Genomic DNA, 11,564 nt, shown 5'->3' with positions numbered 1-11,564 from the left:
TTTACCGGAAGAGAATGTTGCTTTTTTAAGCAGCAAATTTTTCGACACCCTTTTTGACAGCAAGTGACAAAGAAAACAAACACACACACGTGACAATTTAGTCGTTTATGGTTCAATTGATTGTCGGCCCAGGCCTGATTAAAAGTGTGGTCACAAAGGAGGTTCGCTTTCTTTGTCTGAGGGTCTTCGCAGGGTTCTTGAAGAACATTCCTTCAAAGGGAGGCTAAAAAAGATTGGTCGTGATGGACACAGTCCGATTCTCTTGTCCTGTGTCACAACACTTCAAGCGTTACTCTTTGGTCTTTTTCTTCTTATTTGGTGGATGCGTCTCCTGGCTGATGTTTGATTTCAAACATGTTTTTTCCTTTTTGCTCTTCTTGTGTTTCTTCTTTAGTGGCTGTTCCTCATCCTCCAGCTGCTCCTCTTCTTCTTCTGCAGGTTCACTCTGTTTGTTGTTGTTCTTCTTCTGCTGTTCCGGGCTTCTTTCAGAACTCTTATACTCTCCGTTCTTTCTCTTCTTACATTTCCTCTTAATTTTCGTGTCACGATTTTCTACACAGGACATTTCCTTCTCGCATTCCTCATTTTTCCTTGTTTTTACTTTAGGGCAGGACACTTCCTTCTTCTCGCATTCCCCATTTTTTCTTGTTTTTACTTTAACGCCCAGCTTTTCCAACACAGAGAGAACATTTATTTCTTCAGTCTTCTCCCTGGAATACTTATTTTTTCTTCTCCTGCTCTGAGTCTCCTCAGGCACATCCTCTGGCCTCTCCTGTGATGATGTGGTCTTCTTGCCATACTTGGCCATGAACTCAGCTTCCTGCTGCTCCAGCCTGGCTAGCTTAGCGCTCATGGTCAAACCGTGTCTGGCACCTCTAAAAGTACACAAGAGCACACCATAAATAATTCCTTAAATCCTAAAATACTAAACTTTCTGTTGTGTAGACCAGTGTTTCTTAACCATAGCGCCCCCTAGAGGGCCGACAAGAAACATCTATTCTTCAGTTGTAATACACTTTTGTACTACCGGTACTTGTGGCAGTGATGACAATATCAAATAAACAGAGGAAGTCTGTAGCTAAAGTCATGGGAAAAAAATGTAAGCGCATAAATTATGACTCAAGTGGTGAAAATTTATTTTTTTAAATTTCACTTTAACTGTTCATTTAAGAAACATTTACTTTTTATTATTAATTTAGTTAGAATTTATTTTAACACTGGGTAATTGATGGGAATGTGTTTTTCATCAGTTTTATGAGTCCCTTCTTTTGCAGTATATTTGATTAGTATTTATTATGTAATCAGCCTGACCTAAACCTTGATAATAATTAACAGATGCTCTCATATCATTTAACAGGTTACAAACTGAAAGTATGTTAGATATAATTACTGAATACCAAGAGTAAGATTATTAATTCAGTGTTAATATTTAAGTGGGCCTGGCCCCCTCTGTAGTGGAAAAGTTGGGCCCTGGGTCAGGTGTTTACATTAAAAGAACTTACTTGTGAGCAGTACGGCCTCCACAAACTTTCACGAGTTCCCCGTCAGACAGTCTGTAAGCAGCAGCAAACATGTTAAAGTATTGTTTATGTCAGCATAATAGTCCAAAATGCATTAAAAGGAATTCATCTTTGAGGTCAGATGGAAACATTTTTTTTAATTTCTTAAGTCTTTGAATTGTAATATTCTCCACTCAGGGTGTAATGGCACATGTTTCATAAACTTATTTTTTGGTTCAGTCCACATGTGAAAAGTAAAGGGACAGGAAGTGTAACTGCCTCGAAATATAGCCATGTTTACAAGCGGGAGTCGTCACAACTTGAAAAGCCCTATGCCGTCAGTAAAATTTCCTGTTTTGAAACACTTTGCCTGTCCGGGGAACTACAAGTTGGACCTATTAATGCTGCACTTCTACTAATAGGAAACTTGTATTTACTAAAAATAAAATAATCATTCACACATAATTTTGATTATAATTAAAAAACAATTTCAGCTGTTTATAAAAAAGCTAAGCCACGGTTTCCCTTACATGTAATTGATTGGGGTGCACTGCCAAAGCAATATAAAAACCGCCACACCTTGAAACATTTTTTTTTAAAGGTGAAAACAAATGTTTAATGTTACAGTTGCCAAAAATATTTAATATTCTTGTTAAATAAAATATCTGCTATGTTTTTAAAACTTAGGCCTACTACACTAAGTACCGGTAAATAAATCAAACTTTATTTATATAGTATTTTTCATACACAGGCAAGTAGCAAACACAAAGTGCTGTATAAAACACAACAGAACAAATAAAAACATAATAATAGAAGAAGAGAAGAAAACATTCACACGCACGCGCAACACTTTTGACAGAACAAAGCAAAAACAAAACAGGGCATGGCACTGAGGATTTGAGGAAAAATGCCACACTGGAGAATAGGGATGATGTTCGAAACCGGTTCTCCCGGTTGTTCGATAAGAAAAGAACCGATTCCATGGACTCAAATCTCTTTTTGAGAACCGGTTCCCGTTATCGAGGCCACTATAGAAAAGAAAAAGAGTTGGTTCTTTATTCGAATCCCTGGGAACGAATCCCTTCCCACAAGAAATGCCCTGTGGGACGGCAATGTAATGCCCATTTGATTGTAGACTCTTACTGACACCTTGTGGCGATATGAAAATACTACGCGTCATTAGATTGGGCACTTCCGGGTTGCGACGTCAGTTCAGTTCATGAGACAATTGAGAAGTAGACAAGTTGTGTTAGCTCTTACAAGCCTTGGAAAAGATACGTCTGTAAGTAAACTGTTTAACTTGTTTATGTAACTCAATATTAAGGTGGAAAGTGGTTAAATTTGATACTAAGATGTTTAGTGAAAAACGATTTTTGTGCACTGTTTCAATGGATGTTTTGAGGACTTAAAATGGCTGCCAGTCGTGTATTTCCACAATCGAAATAGTTTCAACACTCAGAAGTATTTGTTTGAGGATAGTACTGTATATTTGTGTGAAGCTAATATTTACATATTGTGTATTACATTTCAGTATGTTAATTGAATCACATAGCTTATACATTTGTCATTGTGTGTATTTCAGTTTAAAAAAACTAAAAATAACAGTACAGTGCAAGACAAAAGTAAAGATAGGAAAAGACAAAGCAAGATCAACAACAATAAAGAGCCTTAATGGGTTAATCTGCTTTGGAACTTTATTAGACGTCTTGGATTGTTTGTTAGCTGTCTGCCTGTGTGTGTAGTTAGTATGTTCCAATAGCAGCAGAAGTGCACTTTTTGGAGAGCTGTATTATTTTCAGTTTTGTTCCCAAGGGACTGATTTTATTTAACACTATATTATTATTTATACACCTAAAGTGATCACAGAGACAGGTTGTTTTTGTGTTACTGTATATATTTGTTTTTCTGAAAAATCCCACTTAATATACTCTGGGTAACAACAGTAAATATTTTTTTTTTTTTTTTTTAGGGGGGTAACAGTCAATATTTATTTATTTATTTTATTTTATTTTTTTCTTATAAAATAAAAGTGAGCTTTTGTTGAACCAAATATTGTGTTTTTTTCCATATACAACAATCTACCTGGATTTGATAAGGAATCGGTTCGATAAGAGGATTCGATAATGGGCTCGAACTCGATAATTTCTTATCAAACATCATCCCTACTGGAGAATAACTAAAATTAACACCATTTTATAAAATATATGTAAAAATTTAAATAATATGAATATTACATTCATAAGTTCATAAAAACAGAACATTAAGAGATAAGAGTAGAAATACTCATGATTAAGATAGAAAACCACACAATAAAACAATAACAAACAGATGATCAGTAATAAACCTGTCGGTCATTATATTGGTACTTGGAGAGCCAAGTTTTTTCTGAGGTGGTACTTGGTGAAAAAAGTTTGAGAAACCACTGCTCTAAACTAATCAAGTGTCCCTAGTACAGTTACTGTCAATGTTCGAAAATCTGATCTTGTGCTTTTTGATGTTAGGGGTACAAAGAACACTTGAAGAACACAACATGACAACACATTTGTAAAACCCCAGGCTAATGCTAATGTTGCAAATGTTAATGCAAAACATTTGCTACTTTTGCGGCAACTTTGTGTAAAAGCTGCGGCATAAACTGTCATTATAGGCCATAACAATCCAGTGAAATCTGGAAACGATTGCCTAAAAATGGACTTGGCGAATATAAAGTGTTTTCATTCTGTTTTGAGAGATTACAAAGAAAGCAGTGCAGCAGTCAAACAAGTAGACAAACATAATGAAACGGATGTATTGCCAAACGTGCGCTTTGTCTAGACAGAAATCAGTGCTCACTGTGTGGTACTGGACAGGTCCAGTTTTTGGTCATCGTCCTCGTCCGAGCTGCTGCTGATGTCGCTGGACTTGGAGGACCTGGGCTCCGGCTGCTCCTGACCTGACAGCAGAGTGGCTGACTAAAGAAAGGACAAATTCATCATCACAATGTCCTTTGTTCGTCTCTTTGGGAGGAAACTGTGAACAAAAACAAACACTGTAGTACCTTGACAAAGCATCCGTAAAGTTTGTCTTTAGCCAGCGTGGCCTTGCGGGGCTTCTTGTTTGAAATCATACCGTCTTCTTCTTCTTCCCCGTCTTCTGACCTCTTCTTCAAAGCAATGCCATCCTGGACCAAACAGAAGACCACTCAATCATCTGATGACTTCTTTGCCTATCTCATTGACATATAATATATTTTAAAGGGGTAATATAAACCTGTGCAAAGTTGGCCCCCCTTAATTTTGCATATATTAAAATAACATTTGCTTGTGCGGTAAAAAGTTTAGTTTGTGCAGTTATAGTTTTGAAGTTAATTTATAATACATTTTCTGACTGACATCATTCAGCCCCCCGCCCCCACCTTCTCAAAATCTTCCCAAACTTTTCACATCCGTTTGTGCTGCAAATTTGTTTTTGTCTAGTCCAGTTTTTCTGTTAACGTTGTATTATTCATAGCTAGCCCCCCCCCACCTTCTCAAAATCTCCCCAAACTTTTAACAACTGTTTGTGCTGCAATTTATTTTGTCTATTACAGTTTTTATGTTACTGTTTTATTATTCATAACCAGCCCCCCACTATATCAAAATATCTCCTATATTTTCCCATTCATTTGTGCTGCAAACATGTTTCTCTATTATAGGTTTTATGTTATTAACATGTTATTTTTCACATCCATAGTGGATATTGGCATATCAATCAATACCTCTAATTCCAGATCGACCTCAAAATATGAATACTTTGGTACATTAGTAATTTGAGGTCATGTATACAAATAACAACAACACAGTGGAAAGTAACAATTATTGAGAGCTTGTCTAAATGATGTCTAAATGCGGTTGGTGGGAACTACTTTCTGTTCCGCCTAAGCCCAGGGGACACTCGTTCAAACCAAGACGCTGTGTGATATTTGTCAAAAATTGATGATGTCACTAGTCAGAACATTTATTTTAGAGTAACACTGAGATTGTAACAGCACAAACAAAATGTTACGGTGCCAACGAATGTCAATGTTATTTTAATATTTTATTTTAATATTTAAAAATGCAACAAGGGGGCATTTTTATCTGCATTTAAAACACTTCCTTGTGGTCTACATAACATAATAATAATAATAATAATAATAATAATAATGGATTAGATTTGATATCGCGCTTTTCTATGATTAGATACTCAAAGCGCTCACAGAAAAGTGGGAACCCATCATTCATCCACACCTGGTGGTGGTAAGCTACATTTGTAGCCACAGCTGCCCTGGGGTAGACTGACGGAAGCGAGGCTGCCAGTTTGCGCTTACGGCCCCTCCGACCACAACCTATCATTCATTCATTCATCATTCATTCACCAGTGTAAGCAGCAACGCGGGCAAGGGTGAAGTGTCCTGCCCAAGGACACAACGGCAGCGATTTGGATGTCAAGAGGCGGGGAGCGAGCCTGCAACCCTCAGGTTTCTGGCACGGCTGCTCTACCCACTACGCCATACCGCCCCCAACATGTAATGGTGGTTCTTTGCTCAAAATGTGGAATAGATTATATTTTACAGGACGTCTTCATGCCGCTTTCTGACGGTCTCTTCAGAATGCACCGTTTTGTTGGCGGTTTTATTTATGTGTCTCAACTTCGAATGCGTCTTCTCCCCATTGCCACGTTGTAGTTTTTAGCGCTTACATATTGTGTTTACTGACAGATATAAGTTCAATTATTACTATTTTGTATTAGAAATGGAAACAGCGGAGCCAGTCTGCCCCACAACAAGATGATAGAGAAAAAGAAGGAACTTATTGACTTCAACATCGGACTACAATGGTGGACTAGCGCAACGATCATCACCAATAGGAAAAACATCACAAATTGGGCACATTCCAAACGGCTACTTTGGAGGAAGTATGAAGGAGGGCAAGATTGTTTTATAAATATCTCCGCCCTTCCTCCATGGTTTGTTTTTACATTTTTGAGTCTTATGCAGATTCCCAAACACACAAAAACAGGTACCAATAGGTAAGAAAAGTTTTGCATAATAGGTCCACTTTAAGTTTACTTCACAGTATAGTGGAATTTGTAAAACATCTTGCAAGACTTCAGCTTATACTGTGAGTATACACTGGATTGTTTTTAAGTTTTACTATATGGAGTTTAAGAATGATAAAACGATACTGAACACTCGGCCTGTACAGTTTAAACGTGTTAAGATGATGACAGCTTGACCCTGGAACAGATTATCTATATTGTTTTTGTGGAAAAACTGTTGCAAAATTTGATTTAAACGTTAACCACCATTTAACCTCAGACGTTTCACTGAACTGACAATCCTTTTGGGTATATTTTCCGCTAAAGTTAAAGTACCAATGATTGTCACACACACTAGGTGTGGTGAAATGTGTCCTCTGCATTTGACCCATCCCCTTGTTCACCCCCTGGGAGGTGAGGGGAGCAGTGGGCAGCAGCGGTGCCACGCCCGGGAATCATTTTTGGTGATTTAACCCCCAATTCCAACCCTTGATCCTGAATGCCAAGCAGGGAGGTAATGAGTCCCATTTTTATAGTCTTTGGTATGACTTGGCCAGGGTTTGAACTCACAACCTACCGATCTCAGGGCGGACACTCTAACCACTAGGCCACTGAGTAGGATAAATATAAGCTTCATTTCTTCCAACTGCTTTACAGACATGTTGATTTGCTCAAATATAAACACGTGATGTTCCATAATGTAACTTGCTAAACATGTTTGAAATAATACCCGTGTTTGGAACAAAGAAAATATTGTATGATTGTCTTCCAAATAAGCACCGACCTGATTCGACTCCACTTGCAGACTGGACGAGGCTTTGTTGAAGACGTGGTCCCACCAGTGGAAGGTAAACTGCTCTCCTTCCTTGTGGCCCACCTGGAAGAAGACAGTGCGGGTCAGAAGACGCCGTGCACACACAAGGGTAACAAAAACGTGTGGGTATCATCCAACACTCACTCCTCCCTTGTCACATTTCACTTTGACTTTAATGGCTTGTGATAAGCCGTCCTCCTTGCGCCCGAGTCCTTTGCCTGCACATGCAACACATGTAGTGGTTGTGGCTATAATTATGAAATGAGACAACATATAATATCTCACCGTGTTCCCACCCATGGCGCTTAAGTTGCTCTTCTGCAAACTTCAAGCCACGTCCTTTGTCTTGCACTGCATCTGCCATCTACATGAAGAAGTTTGGCCGACTTATTGAGCAAAACAGCGTTTTTGCTAAAGCAGATAATGTAAACGTCTCTAATGAATTTCAAAACATCTGTTGAGTGCAATTATCAGGGAACACAAACTACTATGACAGGGGTCGGGAACCTTTTTGGCTGAGGGAGCCATGAAAGCCAAATATTTAAAAATGTATTTCCGTGAGAACCATGTAATATTTTTTAACTAAATGCGTGCATTTTTAAGTAAGACCAACATTTTTTAATCGTCTTATTCTTTTTAATAACATTGTTATTCTGAAACTGACCAATAATAAATACAATACTTCTTACCATTAATGCGACTTCTTAGTAGAAAACGGACGGATGGATTACAATGTATGAGAATTGTTTTATATTTTGAACTTTATTTTAAACACTGTGATTACCAGCGGAATTATTCATTACCGATCGTGTTAAACAATGTCATCTAAGATTGATCTGAGAGCCAGGTGCAGTCATCAAAAGAGCCACATCTGGCTCGAGAGCCATAGGTTCCCTACCCCTGTACTATGACATTGGTGCTTTTGGTGTTAGTCACTCTGGCTCAGCTGCAGCTAGCTAGCTGGAGTTGACTGCCGAGTTTCGGGCAATCGGGACTCCAAATGTGACTTTTTACTGCAATTATTTTTTTCTGTAAAAAAAGGAGAACTTGGGAAATATCGGAGATCGTTTTTGTTCGACAGGCTATCACGTCTGAGAGGTACGTTCTAGCATAACTACTCTAGCTTCATGATAGTAGCACTACACTATATGATAGTGACACTACAAAGCTCACCAACTGGTACAGTAACTCACACCAAAGGGTCAAATATTTGCTTCAACTCTCAGTATTTTCTAAGTGTTCAAATCAGACATCATGTGTCTATTTAATGAAAAACTACCACAAAATAGCATAAAGACAATGGCCACACTGCTGAAGTGAAGCTGAGTTTTTAGTTTTTTCTTAAACAAATGAAATGCTGACAGCCATAAATAAAAGACACATATCTCAGCTTTGTTTTTGTCAAAGTAGTCTTCATAGTGATAAAAAGTTGGAGACCTGCTCTATCATAAAAACTGAACACTGAAATTAAAGTTTTGAAGTTAAGCAGGATCGATGTCTGTAAAGAAATATTTATATTTTTGTTATGTTACATTCACTTAAAAATATACATTTTATCAATTTAATTGTGTCCCAATATATTATTTTTTTTTTTACATTCTTTTACCATACATTTGTATACTTCCAAAACCTGTGCAGCTGTTTACATTCTGGTTGAAGTCAAATATTATAAAAAATAATGTGTGTAGATTGTAGGTTTAATCGATGCCACTGGACTCTTCTTAAACGTCTTCGGCAAACAAAAATAATCCAGTTGCCCCCTTATAAAACTAATTTCACAGAAATAACTCGCCCTGCAAAATGTCCTTTGATTAATTTGCAGAGCGTTGGCCACCCTACAAGCTTTCTTTTACGTAATCCTTGTAGTTTATTTTTTGCAGCAGATTTGAATTTGTATTTTGCACATTTTAGTGTTTGTGAACCATTGCGATTATGCTGGCTGCTATCGTAACAACACGGCATTAGTTAATGTGTACGGCGAGCAACACATAATTGCTACAACAACAAATGTAGACTTTTTAAAGTTAACAATCTTGAGTGTCATTCAAGCTTTGCAAAACCAATGCAGTAAAGCGGTTTTAAAAACAACAACATTCAAACCTTTGTAGAAGTCTGACACGCGGAATTAACAGGGGGCTGTCTTGACCCGGAAATACGTCAATGTATACTTCCGGGTTTCTTCTTCTTCTTTTTCTTCTTCTTCTTCTTCTTCTTCTTCTTCTTCTTCTTCTTCTTCTTCTTGATGAAACCCTACTCTATATTATTTTATTTAACCCATCCATCCATCCATTTCCTACCGCTTGTCCCTTTTGGGGCCACGGGGGGTGCTGAAGCCTATCTCAGCTGCATTCGGGCAGAAGGTGGCGGTACACCCTGGACAAGTCGCGACACCTCATCGCAAGGCCAACACAGATAGACAGTAAAAAGGTAATTTTTAAGACAAAAAATGATTTTCAAGGTAAACGTAGATTTTCAACACAAAAATACATTACGTGTTGTACACATTTTGACATTTTTGATAAATAGTTGTTAATATAAGTTTCCTAAATAAACTGTCAAAACCCAGTCTTTTTAAAATATGTACATAATGCTTTGTATCCTACGTGTTCTGAGTCTATCCATTTTCTACTGCTTTTCCCTTTCTGGGTCGCAGGGGTGCTGCATGGAGCCTATCTCAGCTGCATTCGGGCAGAAGGCGGGGTACACCCTGGACAAGTCGCCAGACAACATTCACATTCACACAATTTTTAGTGTTGCCAATCAACCTATCCCCAGGTGCACATCTTTGGAGTTGGGAGGAAGCCGGAGTCACGGGGAGAACATACCAACTCCACACAGAAAGATCCCGAACCCGGGATTGAACTCAGGACCTTAATATTGTGAGGCACATGCACTAACCCCTGTCTCACCATGCTGCCCTGTGTTCTGAGTGCACTCCTAAAATATCTTCCACTACTAACCTAACCCTCTCTTTCGCTAACTTGTTTCCCAGTATTTCCCTTTCTCTATTGTATTTCCTATAATGTATTAAACACTTTCTATCTGATGGCAACAGTCACACAGCCCTGTATTATGTTGCCCTATCAATTTCAACGAACTATTTAGATATGTATGTCCTAATCTCATTTAAGTAATAATGTATTCTTCTTTCCTATTTATATTGCCTCCTCTCAATACACCCCCTCTCCTTTGGACTTTGTAATACTCCCTACATTTTATTTCCTTATTCCAATTATCTTGCCACTTTTTATTGTGTTCTATCGTAACTATATTCTTCACTTCTTCTTTACTGTGGTTAATCTCTATGTTTACTTATGTTTTAGTGGTTACTTGCTTTGCGTACCTATCTGCTAATTCCATCCCCATCCATCCATTTTCTAACCCTTGTCCCTTTCTTGGTCGCGGGGGCTGCTGGAGCCTATGTCAGCTGCATTCGGGCGGAGGCGGGGTACACCCTGGACAAGTCGCCACCTCATCGCAAGGCCAACACAGATAGACAGACAACACTTCATTCCCCACAAATCCTACATGAGCAGGTACCCAGAAAAATGTTAGCACACTTCCCGCTTTATTTATTCTGTAGATTGCCTGAACTATTTCAGATACTAAATCTTGTCTTGTTTCTGAGCATACAACTGCTTTTCTTGCTTTATTTTCCTCTATCCAAATAACTGCCATATAAATTGCGACCAATTCCCTGGTAAAAAACAATAAATTATCGATGATTCTTTTATTCATTACTACATGTTTCTTTGTGGGATAACTGCTGCAGCTCCTACTTTATTATTTATAGTTTTTGATGCATCTGTATATATTATGTCACTATCTAAAAACTTTTCCTCAATCCATTGTTCTATCTGGTAATTATTTAAACTTCTATTCTTTAATACTTGCATATCTACATCTGGGATATTGTACAGACCAGCAGGTGTTCCCAGGGTTTTAGAGCCCTCTGGTGGGCACCTGCAGCAGCAGGACACATCCCATAATGGGGATGAGTGCTGCATGTCCCAGGCCTTTTTTTACACAGTTTCCCATAATTCAGTCATGAAGATGAGACCAGTCCTACAGTCCCAGTCCCACAGTTTAATGGTCTTGCAGCCAGCAGCTACCCAATAAAGGGAGGAGCAATTGCAGCTGAGTGTTGTACGTCCCCGGCCCATTTTGACACAGTTTCCCATATTTTGGTGATGGGGAGGAGACCTGCAGTTGTC

The 11,564-nt window shown here is 38.3% G+C and overlaps 1 protein-coding gene and 1 long non-coding RNA gene across 2 annotated transcripts; one reads left to right on the top strand and one right to left on the bottom strand.

Moving 5' to 3' along the window:
- Window positions 1-90: 90 nt before the first annotated feature.
- On the bottom strand, window positions 91-9,584 carry gpatch4 (G patch domain containing 4). Its single transcript, XM_061955861.1, has 8 exons — window positions 9,451-9,584; window positions 7,636-7,714; window positions 7,495-7,568; window positions 7,321-7,413; window positions 4,537-4,659; window positions 4,332-4,450; window positions 1,503-1,553; window positions 91-875 (listed from the first exon to the last, which is right to left on the bottom strand). The coding sequence occupies exons 2-8, from the start codon at window positions 7,712-7,714 to the stop codon at window positions 290-292; spliced, it is 1,125 nt and encodes a 374-aa protein (XP_061811845.1). The 5' UTR covers window positions 9,451-9,584; the 3' UTR covers window positions 91-289.
- On the top strand, window positions 9,577-10,402 carry LOC133602704 (uncharacterized). The gene is made up of 2 exons (XR_009814934.2): window positions 9,577-9,777; window positions 10,004-10,402. It is a non-coding gene; the product is annotated as an uncharacterized lncRNA (long non-coding RNA).
- Window positions 10,403-11,564: the final 1,162 nt, after the last annotated feature.

This window comes from Nerophis lumbriciformis, linkage group LG04, assembly GCF_033978685.3.
Source record: "Nerophis lumbriciformis linkage group LG04, RoL_Nlum_v2.1, whole genome shotgun sequence".
NCBI lineage: Eukaryota > Metazoa > Chordata > Actinopteri > Syngnathiformes > Syngnathidae > Nerophis > Nerophis lumbriciformis.
Note: the sequence above shows the minus strand (reverse complement) of the source record. Positions and strands in the feature narration are given on the sequence as shown.